This window comes from Anabrus simplex, chromosome 2, assembly GCF_040414725.1.
Source record: "Anabrus simplex isolate iqAnaSimp1 chromosome 2, ASM4041472v1, whole genome shotgun sequence".
In the NCBI taxonomy this organism is placed as follows: domain Eukaryota; kingdom Metazoa; phylum Arthropoda; class Insecta; order Orthoptera; family Tettigoniidae; genus Anabrus; species Anabrus simplex.
The window spans coordinates 892,727,858-892,747,843 of record NC_090266.1 but is presented as its reverse complement, the minus strand read 5'-3'; the positions used below and the strand labels follow the sequence as shown (position 1 = coordinate 892,747,843).

At 38.3% G+C, this 19,986-nt stretch overlaps 1 protein-coding gene across 1 annotated transcript in view; it reads left to right on the top strand.

The window, feature by feature from the left end:
- The window catches only part of LOC136864538 (atrial natriuretic peptide-converting enzyme), a 277,453-nt gene that overhangs the window by 245,434 nt on the left and 12,033 nt on the right, over positions 1-19,986 (top strand). Inside the window, exon 11 of the mRNA XM_067141648.2 lies at positions 10,400-10,638. Within this exon, the coding sequence (XP_066997749.2) occupies positions 10,400-10,638 (239 nt within the window). The remainder of the gene's footprint in view (positions 1-10,399; positions 10,639-19,986) is intronic.

Genomic DNA, 19,986 nt, shown 5'->3' with positions numbered 1-19,986 from the left:
ATCCAAGGTACTAAGACTCCAGGAAAAATACTAAAAGAATAAACAAAGTCAGAAGCGGCAAAGATAAATTATGCAGTTATAGAGACAAACAACTGAAGCTAAAATGATATATTTGGAGAAAGATGAATTGAGTAAAGTTAAGTCACAAGAAAGAGTAATGACTCTAAATTCGCAGACCTCTACGTCTAATATAAGGATATCAGAAAACATGGAGTAAATAAGACAGGCTTTGTTAATCATATGGGATGAGGCAACTCTGGCTCCCCATTACACTCTCTCAGCAGTAGATCAGCTATGCACCACAAATCACCTTGCATTCTTAAATGGAGGCAGTTTCCTGTAACTTTAGCCTTTCTGTAACAATGAATAAGCCACCAGGACAAACTTTAAAGTTGGGATGAATCTCCCCACTCCAGTGTTTTGGACTGTTGTTTGTAGCCGTCTGAAGAGTAAGCAGATCCATAGACATGAAAGTACAACTCCAAGTTACAACTGCACTCAATATGGCTTGTAAGGAAATACAATAATACCTGGTTTTGATTCCTTTTAAATGCCATATCAAACCTGGTAAGTGTAACTTTTATTCATAAAATATATTATTTGTCCATTTAGAATTTCCAATTACTTTATAGATAGTAATTTTGAGTGTCGAAAGCAGGCTTACGTACTAGTTATATGGTAAATGACTCTCAGTCAAAATTCTTGAAACTTCGATGAACAATAGTCCCTAGTGTGTAAATCAAAAGTGACAATGGGCACAAATTTCCAAAAATAACAATTTTTTGAATGACAACTATTTGAAGTTGACAATTTTTGCATCTCGCATAGGAATGAGTCTTGATCACTTGAACAGAAATGTATAAACCTAACAGCTCACTTATGTACAGACATTACCAGTGGTGTTAGCTTGATTTGGACAAATGTGGGATCGTCTGCATGCTGCAGGAGGCGGGGTTATAACAGTGCATTCCCTTTGTTCACTGGTAGACAAGTTATTCCACAAGTTACATGGCTCCAATGCTTTTCTAATCATATGTGGAGGAGTTTCAAACACCTGTAGAAAAAATCACACATGCAATACCATGAAAATTGTTGTTTTAGTGTTTATAAGTCTTTCAAATATAAATAAATAACGAATAATATATAAACCTCTGTAAAGGAAAATGCCATGCTAGTTGCAGAATAACTGGTCCACCACTGAATGAGGAAGAGATATTGTTTCTTTAGCACCACCCCTGCAGCAGAAAGGTGACCTTGTTTTTGTTCACATCAACAATTTTGATCCACACATTAAAGATTATCATTTACCAACTTACAAGAAATTTGGCCAAGAGCCGTTTCCCATAAGGGGTCTTTTGTATAAATAAATAAATAAATAAATAAATAAATAAATAAATAAATAAATAAACAATCATTAAGATCCATGGCAATTGCAGTTTTTAAAAACTTTTCATTTTGTCATCAAGAAATAAAAGCATAGCTTCTAGGAATAGAGAATACAAGAACTTGATAGTTAAGTATTCTTTGGTTGCATTAGACCAGTGGTGGTTCCAAAAATTTCTTGTCTACTTTACAGCACATTAACAACTGCTTACGACCATTTTCCTTTTCTTCACAGATGAAATGAAATGTCGTATGGCTTTTAGTGCCGGGATGTCCCAGGACGGGTTCGGCTCGCCAGGTGCAGGTCTTTCTATTTGACTCCCATAGGCGACCTATGCGTCGTGATGAGGATGAAATGATGATGAAGACAATACATACACCCAGCCCCCGTGCCATTGGAATTAACCAATTAAGGTTAAAATCCCCGACCCGGCCGGGAATCGAACCCAGGACCCTCTGAACCGAAGGCCAGTACGCTGACCGTTCAGCCAACGAGTCGGACTCTTCACAGATAATACCTAATAACTGACTATTGACTATTCAGGGGACATGATTTAATAAAATTCACAACCTGAACTACTCGACAGAGCAGCTCTTGAGATCCAGTGGCATCTTCTTTACTGCTAATACCCCTCTGCAGATACAGCAATAGACCCCTCACTATAAATGATACAAATGGTGGAAACTATAATTTCAATGAAATGTCAGTTGAATGTTCTGCCAAAGAATCTTCTGGTTGCATAAGAGAGAAGTTGGTTGATGGCCCATCAGCAAATGAATTCCTTATCCACATGTCGCTTTCAACCATCACGAGGAAATATGACTGAATAATGTTGAGGATCTCCTTCGGAACATTTTCTTCAGATATCTGGACAAAATCTACCATGAAAGGAAATTGTTCAATGATTTCGGAATATGATCTCTGGATCCACAGCTCAGTAGTTTTTATCATTCCTTCAGTTTTATCTCAAACCTCACTTTGATACTAGATCCCTGCATGCTTAAATTTACACTTACAAAAAAATCAACCTTCAGGTTATTTTTGTGATCATAATGGATGAAAGCAATTAAAATTGCATTAGTTACAATGTCAGTGCTTTTATCTATTTAGATAGCAAACAAATGTACACATTTTTATTCTCTTTATCAATGTTTTCCTTCAGCCATTTTACCTATCCTCCTCTTAATGTGCTGGGCTGAGTGGCTCAGACAGCTGAGGCGCTGCCTTCTGACCCCAAGTTGGCAGGTTCTATCCTGGCTCAGTCTGGTGGTATTTGAAGGTGCTCAAATACGTCAGCTTCGTGTTGGTAGATTTATTGGCACGTAAACGAACTCCTGCAGTACGAAATTCCAGCACCTCCGCGTCTCCGAAAACCGTAAAAGCAGTTAGTGGGACGTAAAGCTAGTAACATTATTATTATTATTATTATTATTATTATTATTATTATTATTATTATTCCTCTTAATGTATTATTTGATAATGAAACTGAACTCAAATATTTATTAGCTTTCTTGTCCAGACCTGCTGAGGCCATCAGTTTGAGCAACGAATTTTATTAATTCCTTGCCAATAGTATGTGGCTTCTCCATTTCAGCAATAAATAAGCAATGAGTAAGCAATAATTCTTATGAAACATGAACAGCACTTAATTACTGCCACCACCTGACTATATATACCAGGTGGCCCTCCAGCCCTGTAATTTCTAAATATAGGGGTCCCGCATGCACTAATGATGAATGGGATGCCTAATTGCTGATTTACAAAGGAGCACTACAGCGTCTATATTTTGGATGTGAAACACACAGCAGTCATATTACTACACGCCTTCTGTAACCGTGCACATTTTTAAACACATCTAAGATGCAACAAGTAGACTTCAGTTACTCATTAATTTATACACGTTCAGACCTTTCATTCTGCCAATAAGTTGCTTGTATATGGTATGTGCTTGAACAATCCATTAGCTTTTAATTGCACCTCTGCTCAGCAAAATACATGTATACAGGGACTCTCTTATAAACCCAGACTGTCCAGCAGCGTTTTTACTCTTCCACACCTAAGCAGCTGTATGGGAGGTGCACGCACAGTTCTTGACCTTGACCTAGCAGTTGCCACTCTGAATCTCAGCTTTTAACATAGTGAGGCAATTATGTCCATATGTAAAAGTTATTCTAAGTACGAGTCGGCTCGACGGATACGCGATGCATTTGTTCAGCAATTTTCTGGTGAAGTGCCACCTTCGTGAGCATAGATCACATAATTGTAAATAAATTTGAAACTACTTTCTCAGTATTCAATAAAAACCATCCACCCACATGAACAGTTTTAACAGAGGAAAAGCTGGATGACATTGATGCGAATCTTGAATGGTCACCGAATAAATCACTCACAAAATTTGCACAAGTAGGGGTTTCTGTTTCTTCTGTACACAGAGCTACAAAGCTGTTACACATCAAACTGTACAGCTTTACACGGGTCCATTGTTTAAAACCTGCTGTCCAGCCACAAGAGTGAGATATTGTGAGTGTATCTTGCATCATTGAATAATCCTTTATTCGACCCACAGCTTGTGTTCTTTTCAGAGGAGGTCTGGTTTCATCTTAATGGTCATATGAACAGTCAAACTCTCACTATTGTGTGCAGAAAGTCCTAATGGTGTTTATGAAGTTCCTTGTTATGAAGGATGACTCTTCCAGATTTCATAAAAGCTTGTATACACGCCTAAAGCAGGGTGGCCTTGTGCGATGTAAGCTGGGCTGAGGCAGCTGCTGTAGCACAGAGAACAAACACCGTGCGCTCAGTCTGGGTTTATAAGAGAGACCCTGTAGATGGCAGGTGGCTATTTGGAAACTCCTGCACATACCATCTGCGAACTTCAGCAGCATTCCAAACAGAATCTCCATAGATTTAAATTCATTTGTCACTACACTGACAGCAACTTTAGTTGCTACTCTGCCAAATACCAGCCTAATTACTGAGTATTTGCAAACACGGCTTACTAATGAAAGGGGTGTGCATTTGACAGGTAGCACTAAGGAACATGCAGCAAGCAGCCATCCGGTTGTTATCTCTTCGTATTCTGATGTAACCTGCCTGTAAGCAGTAATACCCCTGTGAAAATCAGTTATTAGATATCCCATTCGTCATTAGTGCATGCGGGAAACTTATAAGTAGAATGTACGATGTTGGTAGGCCACCTGGTATATAGTGTTTATTCATTACGCACCACATCAGTTTTTGTTTAAAAATCATTGGTGGACTTTTTAACATTATCTGGGTGTTTTGTCTGCATATGTTGAGAGAGTTTTGATGTTTTCATGCTTTCAATGGCGGGCCGATGAACTTCGATGTTAGGCCCCTTTAAACAACAAGCATCATCATCATCATCATCATCATCATCATCATCATCATCATCATCATCATCATCATCATCATCACAAGCTTTCAATGGATGAAACTCGGTTAGCAAATAATGCAATGTAGACACATCACTTCTCTGTTTCAAATGGAGATAAAACTGAGATTTATTTACATGCCAATATATTTACGAACTTTATATGCATTACCTCCGTCAGGGCTTACAATATTTTCAGACACTGAAGAACCTATATTTGTGATTCCACTAATATTAATAATATTTTTAGTCTATATGGAACCTAAGTTTCTGATTCCACTATGACCTGCAATATTTTGATTCTTTGAACCACTCTTCAAAGAACCGGACTTAAGCCAACGATCCATTTTACCACTCATTACAGTATCTGCACATGTGTAAATGGCTGTGTGTGAGTTACGATTGACCTGGCTGCTGGCCTGCAGCCACGAGGCTGTTAAAGTGATGCAAGGTCGCTGTTGCATAGGTTTTTAACCCTCCAGTACTAACATCCGGTCTCCGAGACTGACCGCCCAATTATTCTTCTATAACTTTAGTGCGCATGCTTCGCTTATGCTTTGCTTGTTGGTACATTCAAATCAGTCGGTGTACTTCTTGTTGCATGAATGTTAAGAGCCTGGTTCAAGTTCTTAGCAAGAATTCCTTTATTTGGGACTCTCAGACCGAAGTTAGTACTCATGCTACTTTCTGCTGGAAATGAAACAAAATGAATTACAAACATGAACAAGAGTACGTGCTGAAATTACTACTGGAATCTGAAGACAATGACATGGCTGCAGAAGATTTTGAAGATTTTGTGGAAGAAGATCACCTTGAATGTTGTGAAGAAGATTCGGAGTCGGACAGGACGTGGAGAAGATACAGGGTGAGCAAGATATTGATAAATGGGGCTTTGACACAACAAAAACGACAACGTAATGTTCTGCACTTCTTTGGAAAAGACGGTGTCATGAAATGGAAAATGCATATTCCTCCTCGAAATGTGAGAACTTGCTCAGTGAATCTCGTAACTCATTTGCCCGGGGTGAAAGGACCGGCAAGAAATTTGACTTCTATTGTAGATATATGGAACTGTTTTTTTGATGCTAGATGCGAGAATTCTAAACATTCTGGTCGATTGTACAAATCTTTCTATAATCTGTGAATCTTATGACCAAGAATATCAAACTGCAAGACCTTCTGAGTTAGTGGAAGTGCAGGCTTAGTTAGGTTTCTTGTACCTTTCTGGTCAGTAGCGGCGATTGGGAATTAGAAGTTGGGTGGGGGGCAAAGAATGTACAGACAACAAAAAGTACCCGGGTTTGTCGAATAAAGCAGGCGGGGGGGAATATATATCAAAAATGAAAAGATGCTACAAACTGGTATGCTTTTTGATGTTCTCCAAGCGAATTTCGATTGAGAGGTAATGGTTGATGGTTTACTAACTTAAGTGCAGTAATAACAGTTTTAAAAAAAATTCAATAAACTACAATGAAAGTTTTACCATAGGAACAATAATTACACATATATTACTATTAAATAGAAGCATGGTGAGTTTATACAATAAAAAATCATTTAGTATTAGACTGCACACTAAGAAACTAAGACATTAAAAAGAGACTGCCAGAATGATGAATGTGCATGGCAAGAGGGTGAATCATACCTCAGTGTCCATGACCTTCCCAAAAAATATATACTCCTGCTACCCTTCCTCACAGCATATACAAAGGTGTCCACTGCTTGCTGTGTTGCTATACAAGTCGGTTAGCCATGAAGAACAACATTTTGTCCATATTTCTGCTAATAATTTTGTTAATAATTCAAGAAAATAAAAGACAGTATTAGTTGATTAGAAAACAAGGCTTGTAAAAATTGCTTTTTAAAAATAATTTAATTAATAGTTTCAGTTGGCTAAAATGGAATAAAAATGTGATGTTTTTTCCACAAAGTGTGGGGGCAGGTGCCTGTCCACCCTCGCCCCCCTAATCGCTGCTACTGTTTCTGGTGTAGGTAAGACAAACCATTTGAATGGAACGGACTTATGGAAAACTAAAGGTACATCAATTGAGATGTTTCAGCTCACTATGTGACTGGAGAGGTTTCGGTTTCTCCTGAGGTGTATTAGTTTTGATAACAAAGAAATGAGATTGCACTGACATGAAACTGATAAATTGGCTGCAATTCAGGATGTATTTGACGTTTTTGTGGCAAATTGTCAAGCTAAATGCACCCCATCTGAATATACGACTGTTGATGAAAAACTTGAGGCTTTCAGTGGAAGATGTAGCTTCCGCCAGTACATCCAAAGCAAACCCAATAAATATGGGAAAATATCTATGCATTAGTATGTGCTAAAATGCTTCATACATAAAACCTTGAGGTGTATATTGGTAAACAAACCAATGGCTCATATTCTGTTGATAACAGTGCGAAAACAGTAGTTGAAAAATTAGTGAAAACTATTGCCAATACAGGTAGGAATGTGACCATGGATGATTGTGGTTCACCAGCATAGAATTATCTGAAAGTTTGTTGAAAAACCATAAATTGACTTTTCTTGGTACTATAAGAAAAAACAAAAAGCAGTTACCTTGTGAATTTCGGAAAGGCAAAAATAGACTCGTCGGCTCCAGCATGTTTAGGTTCCACGGAAATTCCACCATAGTATCATACATTCCCAGGAAAGGCAAAAATGTGCTGTTTTTATTCACAATGCATCGTGATGACGAAGTTGACTCCAACACTGTTAAACCTGAAATGATCATGTAGTATAATGACACAAGAGGGGGTGTTGATGTGGTTGATAAGCTTAGTGCAGGGTATAACTGTGCCAGGCAAACTTGCCAGTGACCTATGGCAATCTTTTACAGTTTGATGAACATTGCTGCTGTAAATGCTTTTGTGATAATGAACAGCAACAATCTGGAAGCTAATATGATGCGAAGAATTTTCTTAGAAACACTGGCGTTCAATTTAACTGGAGATCATAAAGGAGATCCACAGTCAAGCAAGTCCCAAGACTGACTCAAAAGAGAATTCAAGAGATCTGTAACATTCCAGCTGAGAACATGCCAGTGCTTGCACAGGAAGAAAAAGCACATGGTCAGTGTGCATACTGTGACTCAAAGAATAGTCGTAAATCAAAATACAAGTGTTATTTGTGTAGGAAGTTCATGTTCTTGGAGCACATTGTGGTTGTTTGTCCAACTTGTTCTGAAAAGAAGGAGTGAACATGGTGATTGACTGTGACTGTGAATTGTTCATTGCATCTTTGTAAGAAATGTCACTATCCAAGTTTTCTAGCTAATCATTAGGAGTGTTTGTTTTCTAGTTAATCATTAAGAGTATTTATTTCTGTGTTTATCTTTCCTGACAATGGTGAATTTACTTCTTCCTCTTTATTGTTAACAATAACAATGCAAGCCTTAGTAATAAATTTTTGTAACGTGGCTTCACTTTCATAAATGATTTACTTGCTTTAAAACATAATAAATATGCATTTATATAACTTCAGACTCACAAATCGATGTTAGCACTCACGCTAGGATTTGTCATGTTAGTACTGGAGGGTTAAATGCGATTATAGAACATTATATTCTACGTTTTCTTAAAAGTGTCTGCAGCCTGCCAGAAACATTGCCGCATTTTGGGAATGTTTACATTAGACGTGGACTGATGTTTGGATATTAGCTGTCAATTTTCACAGAAAGTAATTTGATTCTGATTCTGTCAACTAGAGTTACATCCATCGATGACCTCAATTGAGTGACTTCTTCAATAACACACCTAATTCTTTTCTCAGTGATTTCAATTCTTCCTATGTAGCTGTTACAGTTGGCTCTTTGAAATATTCACTGCCCTTTCTAATCACAGTAATGCTTGAACACACTACAAGTCTAATCACATAATGAAAAACCTAGTACCAAAAGATATATATGAGAACAGCCTGACAAACCATTATTTTGAAGAGAATTACAGACCAGGAGGATAAGAACATTAAAATTGTACCTGAAAATCGTTTTTGAAATTAAATGTAACCTATTCTTCATTTTAAGTGTATCAAGAACAATTGATGCTGGACTTAGATTCTGCACTAAAATATATATAATATGAGAGATTGCCCAGTGTAACCATAATATATGTACAATTGCTTCACATTCTAGTCTCTTCAATTTAAACCACTTTCAAGACCAAGAAATATTGTAGAACTCTTGCATTTTAACACCACTTCTTAATGACAGTAAAGAAATAACTCTGTTCTCACCAAATACTTCACGTCAAATAGTAATTAATACGAGGGTTGGAACATAAGTCATGATAACTATTTTTTTTCCTGCACAAATTTGGAATCTACCAAACAAATAGAAACATACAGATGGGAGTGAGGAGTGTAAAGTGCTATAGAATGTATGAATAATGCTGTGTATGTTTACCAGGTGTAAGATATAAAGCAACGAAACTGTCAGGCATAAAATCTTTGTGCTATGTATTATTATTATCAGAGAGTACAGTAATCTTTATGGTAAAACATCACAGCAGTCCCCTGGATTGTCTGCAACATGTTGCCAATGATGTGGGAAACATTGGATATTAGTCACCTTACTGTATGCATTGGACATTTTTAATGGATGCACCGCCCTGCCATTTTCACAGACCGCCCGGCTAACATAACTTAGATATGTGCTAGTTACATAATATTAATACATACTTACTTGAGTCATTGGATCCTTCAAATCAATATGTAAACATTGTAAAACTGTTTATTCAAATCATAAATTGTAGTTATTGGCTGCATAATTGCATCAGTTACATAGGATTTTAAATATTTACCTTGACTATCACGTACTGCCATGCACGGTGTCTGGGTAAGCGTGGAATTGCATGTGAGCACTCGATTCCGCAGGACTTTACAAACCCGTTGGCACTCCACAAAAATCGAGTGGTAAGCCCCTATGTTACATAATTATGAACAAGCACTAGAATACTAGAAGTTCAGAATACTCTGTTGTCTTGTTCATGATAATAACACTAAAATAATCCAGTTTTGTATTTAATGTTTACCTGTTTACCGGAGGGTAATAAATTGAAATTTTATCATATTCATATTACGTAGTATTCCCCGCCCGGCTTCTCATTCCTCCCACCCGGCTGACGAAGATTTTTAGGGAGAACACTACATATGTGAATTATGCAGTCTCATTTTCACAGTATTGACAATGTCCTTTCATATCCCAAACAGTCTCCCATGCAATGGCCCTTTTACTTTGAGGATAAGGTCAAAATTGCGTGGAGACTAGTCTGGTAATCATGGTGGGTGTTCCAGTACTTCCCATGCTGTTCTAGCTTCATCACATTCATTCTGCAAGGAGCCTGACTCACTACTGCAGCCCATCGCCCTGTGCGTAGTACCTGTCCAATACACCACCATCTTGTGCTGTATACATGTACTGTGTGTTTAATGTTTTCTAGGACATATAACCACTGTATAGTAGCACTGTGCAAATGTGAGGAAAAAAGTACTGGTAATTACTGTGAAATGTGCCCCAAACCTTGTAGCTCCTATGTTGTAAAAATTATTTTCATTGTGATTCAAAATATTTCTTCCAGAATTTGTGTAATTTTTTATTCCTTGCATATTTCAGGCAGCCAAAAGCTCAGTGGATAGCGCGTTTAGGCAGTGTTCGTCTCTCTGGTTCATCACCTTGGCAGCAAGAAAGGCCGGTAGTAGGAATGGTAAAATCACCTGTGGAAGGCAGTACTGTTGTAATGGTTAAATTGGAACAGCCTGTCAAGATATCAGATTTTGTGCGTCCTGTGTGTCTACCAGAAGAGGGAGCTGAAAATACTACATATTGTCACACCTTGGGTTGGGCAAGAAATAGTGAGTACCACATGCATAAATTTTCTCAAGATATGTGATGCAAGAGCATTTTTACTATAAAGTAGTGTGTTCAGACAGTAATTTAAGGTAGGGTGTTCAATATGACTCATCACAACAGTGAGTAGAAAAATTAATATGAAATTAATAAGTTAATACAATCTGGAATATTGCATTACTGAATAAATAATTGAATGAATGGCACTGACTGACTGACTGACTGACTGACTGACTGACTGACTGAATAAATGAATGAAAGAACGATTGTATTCTTGTAAACTGGTTAGATCCTCTACAAGGGGCCATTTAAGCAACAGTTCCCATGAGTTAAAACACCAAGATCTTTCCATCTCTTACTTTTCTGGCTTGGATATATTAAAAAATATTTAGAGAAACTTTAAACAGGACAGGGATAAAACACAAGGACCAGGGGAAAGTAGCTAACTCTTAGAGACTCACAGTCCTGCAATCTTTGAATGGATTAACAGCAACAGAATCTAAATCCAAAAAGCCTCCACACAGCTTTAGGCAGGCTATCATCGTAAGGCCAGTTCTGGAAAATTGAGCTCATCTTGCCAGGGTAATCCGTGCTTCCCGCTCGACTTTACCTTGGACATTCCGACTTTCTCCAAGCTGCTACGTTACAGGCCGTGAAGGTTGGGCAAAGTTCTCCCAGTCACTTTCGATCACTGTGGTGATACCCGCGTTTGAAATGGAGGCAGAAAATAATGTAAGAAAGAAGGCAGAAATTCACATCATTTTCACTTTATGTTGTAATTATTTATGTTCATTGCAGTTTACATATTTTGACCAGATCCTTTTTGTTTCTACGATGTCTGATTTACATCGCCCTGACACAGATAGGTCTTATGGCAACGATGGGATAGGAAAGGCATAGGAATGTGAAGGAAGCGGCCGTGGCCTTAAGTAAGATACAGCCCTAGCATTTGCTTGGTGTGAAAGTGGGAAACTATGGAAAACCATCTTTAGGGCAGCCGACAGTGACCGGATACAGTAAAGAGGCCTACAACCTCAAATATTTTTGTAATGTACATAATGAATTATAATTTCCACTATTAAATTTTAAGAGATGCTCTAGGGGCATTTCTAATATAATACAGAGTTAAGGTGGATAAGCTGTGGCTTGTGGTTGCTAGGGTTTAAATTATCAGATAAACGTGCCAACAATCCAATTATGCTTATCGGGATTAACATCAGTTAGATTATTTAATTGAAGACATACTGTACATACTGTCTCAACCAACCTGACAAATCGGCAATAGCTGAGCACGCTCTATCGTTGAGTCATGATGTCATGTTCCAAGATACTCGAGCTCTTACCCACACTAGACACTACAGGTCCATGATTATACGGGAAGCTGTGGAAATGCGTAGAAATCCTAACAATTTCAACAGGGACACCGGCTATCAATTAAGTAATACCTGGTTGCCAGCCATTAAAAATTTATGTAGGTAGTTCCCTTCCCTGCCCCTTCACTATTGTTATTTCGTTTCGGTGTTTTTCCAAATTCGTATGTTCCTCTTCGCCAGATGTTTCATTCCAGGCTTATGTCTATGTCTTACACCTGTCATATGTTACGCAAACATGTTATGTGAACTGCATAGTCTGATTGTGATAGTTCAGTCAGCTTCCGCTTCGAACGTTAGCGTTGTGCCAAGTCCTGGGGGCCATCTGGTGATGAACGAACTTACCATTTCCATTTCTACTTCTATTATAACGTTCCAAATTCAAAAGTGTCATTGTTTAAGGAGCCTTTCTTGTGGGCAGTCAAGAATTCTTCTGAGGATGCAGAGCACAGTTTTCTGCGAGACGTTAAGAATTTCACGTTATTTTCTTGACACGGCACAAGCCCAAAAGCCTATACAATATCATGTCTATACTGTACATCTATTTGGTAGATACATTTACATTGTTCATGTACTTTAATCTTGGATAGTAAATATCTATGCCCCCACTTGATATGAAACTCCCTTGACATTTAAAGCCTAGCTATTATCATCGGTTGCCTGATAAGTTTTTGGATAGTAAATATCTATGCCCCAACTTGATATGAAACTCCCTTGCCATTTAGAGCCTAGCTATTATCATCGGTTGCCTGATAAGTTTTAAATACTACTAGGGCACCTGTGCTGCTCTGCAGCATTATTTTGGATTATTAGAATTTGAAAATGATGACATTATGTAATAGTTTATAACATTTATTTCACAACACTTCCTTCCAGACAATGTTCACTGTGCATCGACCCTTAGGTTTAATTTCTACTGTACTTTTACATCTTTAAATGTTTTCCCTTGGGATAAAGCAATATACAATTGTCCGTGGCTGAAAACAGGATCAGGCAAATAGATTCCAACTCGATGAAGCGTTTGACCCTGCGCTTTGTTGATCGTAATACAAAACGCTAATGTAATAGGAAATTGCCGTCGTTTAAAAGAGAAGGGCATTTTAGTGTCAGATTGAAACAAATCTACATGGGGTAGTAGTATTCGCTCCCCACTGTTTACACCAGTTAGAAGTTATGATATTGTCATGCATTTTTCTAACTATTAGCCTCATCCCATTCAGTAATCCCTTAGTTGCATTGAAATTCCTAAGCAGCATTACAATAGCACCTTCTTTCAAAGTCAGCACATGGGGAGGCAGACCACCTATCTCAAGGCTGTTCAAAAATTCAATGGGAAACTGTAAAACTTCACTTTCACCTTCTTCTTCAGTTACCAATGTATTCACACTCATGTAAGGTCTTGAAGTTCCTGGAAGTAGATCTGAAACTATGCTATTAATTTCATGGCAATGCTCATTTTTCGGTGGAAGAATTGCAGTTGTGGAGCGATTGAAGGTGTCATGAGAGGATGAAAATAAATTTTTGTCATAAATTTCAGTGATGATATCTGTATTTGAAATTATTGAAGAAGGCAAGTCGGTAAAGTTCTCATCATTAGAAGGGTATTCACAATTACCGATTTTCAAGAGGAAGTCTGCAAATTTAAAAATTTTGAAAAGTGGCCACAGATGTGAAAACCTAATTTAATTTTGTACTATAGCAGCTCTTGATGCATGAGGAATAACAGGTAATACTTGTCGGAAACCTCCTAGTATGATAATTTTTCCACCGAAAGGTACTCATTACCCATGATATATTTCAGTGACCAGTTTATACACATTAAAGAATGTTTGTTTGCCATGGGTGCTTCATCCCAAATGATGAGCTTAGCAGAATGAATAATATTAGCCTCTTTGCTGTTCTAATTTAAATTGGCTGTGAACTGTACGACCATGAGGAAGCTACATAGCAGCAATTCCAGTCCACTCTACAGAAATGACTTGTATTCCTAAATTAATGCAACTGTGGATTAAACACCGATACACAAAGGTCTTTCCAGTACCGCCTGGTCCGTCCAAAAAGTATGCCTTGCAGCCACTTGTAGATGCATCATTATTCAGGAATAAGTGAAGAATTTTGTCAATAACAACCCGTTGTTCTTCATTAGCTGTAACCCTCATCTGTGTTAGTTCACCAACTTTAATTTCCTCCCAAGTTTCCTCTTCATTTTCAGGAGGATCCTCAATTTTAGGTAAATCGAAAGACGAAAGAGAAAAACCATGTAATTTTAGTGTAGTGGAAATGTCTGGCATAGTTAATTGGTAAGCTATTATGGTGTGTATGATTTAAGGAAATCTTCAGGCATAGCCTCTTTGAAGACATTCCATAAGTTTGAAGCATTTGAAGGTGAATGAAATATGCATATGTAGGCAAATAACTGTCGAAGCTGATAAGGCATTTGAAAGGAAGAGGCCTCTTCTAGACCACGTTGCAATTCAATATCGTTCAATATTAGCTCTCGTGCTTTGGCGGCTGCTTTGAAAGATTGGTACGTTACATTTTTATAAGTCCTCAAATCTTTGAAACAGGTGGTTCCTACCACATGTAGCAATAATAGACATAAATGATATTGCTCTGAATCAGAAGGTAAAACATTGAATATTCGGCCTGTAGTTTTAGTATTCATTTTACGTTTATGCCATTCATTCTTACTCCATACATAGTGAACTAGGGTTTCAGGGTAAATGTAAGGACTTCTTGTCGCAGGATTGCTGTTCATTTTGAACCATGCAACTCAGCTTGGATCAATGCTTCCTTAGGGGAATCATTCTTGAAGTAAATATTGTGAGAGTCAGACAAATGAACCGGCAATTGAACTATAGTATGCGACTGATTGTGCATAGGATATGCAAGCATTCTCCAAGCAGCTTCACTTGGCCCAACACATCGAGCATTCAAAAATACATTAATTTCATCATGAGCAAAGGTATCATCTTCCACAGCTACTTGTATATTACAGCATATCGAGCATTCAAAAATACATTGATTTCATCATGAGCAAGGGTATCATATTCCACAGCTACTTGTATATTACAGCAATCATGACCTTTATAGACATACTTATGCACATATTTGATCGAACGCACACTTGAACAGATCTCAACATTGATATGAGCACTGAAATAAAGCAAAAGGAATGGATTGTACAGAACAATGAATTGATTGGTTACTTCAACATACTCTCCATGAATACGTTTAGTTATCAAAACCAAACCCCACGGCACTACAGCCCTTGAAGGGCCTTGGCCTACCAAGCGACTGCTGCTCAGCCCGAAGGACTGCAGATTACGAGGTGTCGTGTGGTCAGCACGATGAATCCTCTCGCCCGTTATTCTTGGCTTTCTAGACCGGGGCCGCTATCTCACCGTCAGATAGCTCCTCAATTCTAATCACGTAGGCTGAGTGGACCTCGAACCAGCCCTCAGGTCCAGGTAAAAATCTCTGACATGGCCGGGAGTCAAACCTGGGGCCTCCGGGTAAGAGGCAAGCACGCTACCCCTACACCACGGGGCTGGCTTATACGTTTAGTTATGGTTCTACCATTATCTCTCCCTTGGTAAAGGGGATAGCCATTGACATTATCCTTTGTTTCCTCATTGAACAATTTGGGAAAATCCTTTTTACATTTACCATCTTGCATACACACAAGAAGAATTAAGATGACTGCATGGTCCATGTACCATATGAGCTTTAACCATTTCACAGAGTTCTTCATTAGAAAGATCAGGAATTTCAGCTGATACAGTTTTATCTATGTCCTCTGTGTTCCTAATAATTTCGAATTATCTTGTAAGGTTAGTAAGAAATGAATGTGAGGCAGCCCACAGTTTTGAAATTCCACAGTGTACATGAACACTGTAACTATTCCAAAGATTTCCACTTTATAAATTAGTCGTATTAATTCTTGCACCTTAGGATGGAAAACTCGTACCACAATGTCCGGTCGATTATTTGGTGTCTTCCAAGGATGAATACTATTTATTATATCGGGCCATGCAGGGTGATAAATAGATCGGGTTTCCCAAACTTTCTGACTACTGCCATAGCATCCAGGTAATTCTGCATCATATTCCTTGGACTCTCAATGAACGAAGAAGGCAGAACTACCATCCTACCTACTCTCAAATTCTCCTGTTCAGCTCTCACATGTACAGCATCTGCTAACCCTACATATGTCTCTACAGTTTCTTCCCTCCGAATGTACTTTAGTCTGTCCCCTTCAATACGGCAGTAATAGTCCACAAAAAGTTGTTGAGTAAGTTTTCCAGTATTTATGTCAGGATTGAAGGCACCAGATGGACCACCTCCTCTCACTGCAATTCTATATAAAATATACTTTCGCATAGTAAGTCTTCCTTATTGGTGTCTGACGTACACCCTCAATAGGCATATCTATATGCCAACCAGGTTGACCACAGGGCCAAATTAAAGTATAACACAGAGGATCGAAATGCATACTATCATAATCTATTTTCTGCAATCCACCTTCCTTTTCATGCACTATAATGTCTGTGAGAAGGTGGCGCTCCATCAGCTGTTTCAAACACAGCAGCAATTTTAGAATTTGTTGGATCATTGTAACATTACTTATCTGCAGATGGTTCATGGTAGAACCGCATAGCAAAATTGAGTCGAGGACTATTTTCTTTCAGAGAAAAAACTTCTTCCTCTTTGACCTTGTAATGCATGGTCTTGTATGAACGAACATAAGGATTAAATTTATTCAACAAATCATTCAAATCTGTAAGTGTCTCTTTGGTCAAATCTATGTTAGAGCCATGGTTCTTTCATCATTAGCTTTGGTGAAGTCAAGAATTTATAACTGACCATATGAAGCACTTTGCCCATCTTTGGGGTATAATGTTGAAATTCGATGATGAACCATACCGTGTATTCTGAAAGTGTAAGGACCATAATTTGGTGGTAGGTCAACTTTTGCACCAAAAAGAAAACAAATGACATTGCGTTATTGTACTGCCGAATATTCTGTCTAAAGTTTTGGATTTTCCGTCACTACCAGTGAATAACTGTTCCAATTTGTCAATAATTGTAATAGGTGGAAGTTTTACTTTTCCATCATAACAACAGAGAGTGAAGCGTCCTGCTGTATTCCTCCCAGATTTAAAATACAGCGCAGAGCAATACTGACAAACTTCTTGAAGATCACCTACAGAAAAAGACCTAACATTTGGAATAACATGTGAAACAGCACACCTTGAAGCAATATTAAATTTCAGACCGTCAATTTTGTGATTACGCTGTCTTACAGACTTAGCAGTTGACTCACGATGACCTGTTAAAGTGGCTTTACGTTTAGGCCTCTGAACTTCAGGAGTAAGACCTGTATGGCTGGGTTGGTGTTTTTCCAAGATATTATAATATCCATTGCCCAAATCCCCAGTAAAATCTGTTATTACATCACTATTTTCCCTGTGAACTCTGAAGAGGTGCTAAAAAGCAACTCACCCGCACTGTGAAGTTCAGCATGTCCACCTTTCCGTCCATTACCAATCATTACACATTTATAATCAGAAACCTTAGTGATATTTTGTTCATAGGACTCGTCTCCAATAATAAAATTCCAATATGCAAGCCACTTTTAGGTAATATTGACTACAACAATTCAGTGTATTTCAGTATGTCTATCTTCATTTGCATATAAACTATATGAAATTGCATGGAATAAACAATTACCATCACCAATAATAGGAATCACTTCAGAATTGCTTGTATTTGAAGAACCACACGTCACTGAAAAATTCTCATGTACAAGAAGTCGTCTTTTTTTTGTTATAGAAGGACCACACGTAATCAAGTTGCACTCAGTATGAAATTCCTTGCCATTTTGAACTTCCGTTTTTCATACATCCGCTTAGCATTCTTTGTTTTCCTACCAACACCCATAATCTATTAAAAGAAGTGAATCGTCGTCATAAGACCTATCTGTGTCGGTGCGACGTACAGCCCCTAGCAAAAAAAAAAAAAAAAAAAAAAAAGAAGTGAAACTCTTCGCAAAAATGAAATGTTTACATCTTCATGTAAAACAGCATGTTATAGTGCATGTAGCAACACACTTTCTCACTCCCCAAGGTGGCTGAGTAAACGCTCGTTGGAAGAACACTGCACGTCGAGCTGTTTCTCTTTGAACATGCAATGGCGGGAGTTCCTTCCCAACGACATGGTCGATGTGCCTTCCCAAGGCGGCTGACACTACGCGCTGAGCTTTTTGTTCTTTGAATATGCATTGGCAGGAGTTCCTTCCCAAGGCGGCTGAGTAAACGTTCCTTGGAACAACACTACGCGCCGAACTGTTAAAAAGTCCTTCAAAGATCTTCGTCATGGAGACAAATGTACTCATAACTTTTCTCAGAATCTACCAATTTAAGTAGTTAATACCTCAAAAGAAAGTGCTTGATCCACTGAGTGTTTTTAGACCAAAACGGACTGCGTACCTCAGTTAGAACGAAATATATGATTGCTTCAATGAGAAAAAATGTTGAAGAAATGAGACGTCAAATTGAATGTGCACTCATAACGTTCCTCAGAATCAAACCAATTTGAATAGTTAAGAGCTGAAATGAAAGAGCTAGATCCACTGAGTGTTCTTAGGCCAAAACGAACTCCATACCTCAATTAGAACCAATGATATGATTGCTTCAAATAGACAACAAATTGAAAAAAATCAAATAATTTGAGGAAGGCAGAAGTTAAGTGATTTATAGTACTTGATGACAAATTTGTGCATGAGTACCTTTCAGTTAAAAAATGAAGGAAATTGACCAGATAGAGTGACCAGACTGACTGATTTTATTTTTCATAAAAATTTTTAATATATAGATGCTCAAATTCAGTGGACAGGGAAATTAAAACAACACAATAACACGGTGCAAAATCAAGCAGTAAACTTGTTGAATTATGTAAATATAACCTTTTGCTGAATGAATAACAGGAATTGCAAATCTTAGCTTGTATGCTTAAACCATGTACCTTTGTAAATTATAAAACGAAAATTATAACGTGTTAGTTTTCTTTGAATGTATAATACAAGAAAATAAAACTAACAGTTTACATCGAGCATAGTATAAATCAAACAGGAATATCTTGTGATTATACAGTTTTTTTTTTCTTGAATACTGTACCCCATTCAGCATTTCGCTGAGTAGTGAAGGAGAGCTTCGTAATGACAACTGAATGTCACCGTTCTCTTCCTGCAAAGTGCGTTCGCTCTCTCGCTAAACTCTGATGTATGCCTGCTATGTATACTGCCCGCATTTATGTCACGCCAGCCTGGCCTCACTGGGCTAGCCTCAACGGGCACCCTGCTGAGCACCTTTGCTCTAGATTAATCACCAATACACTCATGTAACTGAGTGCCTGATAAGAGAGAAATTGCCTGTCAGATAGTCAGTGTATTCATTGCGATACATTGTAGCTGAAAAACAATGACAATTCACACTGTTTTTAATGAAACTCAGTAGAGGGACAGCAGAGAGGATGGACATAACCAAAGTGAAAACCATATCAGCCCAAATTAAATTCCAGTACCAGGGAAAAAGCAGGTACACTCCAAGGTGTGTCCGCCTCTGTTCTTTAGTGGTTAGAGTGATTAGCTACCACCCCTGGAGGCTCAGGTTCGGTTCCTGGCTCTGCCGCAAAATTTGTAAACTGGTACGAGGACTGGAAAGGGGTTCACTCAGCCTCAGGAGGTCAACTGTGTAGAGGAGTGTTCGATTTCCACCTCAGCCATCCTCAAGTAGTTTTCCATGGTTTCCCCACTTCTCCTCCAAGCAAATGCTGGAATGGTACCTAACTTAAGGCCACTTCCTTGTCTACCTCATCGATCTTCTCATCCCTCCACAAGGACCCTGTTCAGCATAGCAGGTGAGGCCACCTGGGCAAGGTATTGGTCCTCCTTTACAGTTGTATCCCACGACCCAAAGTCTC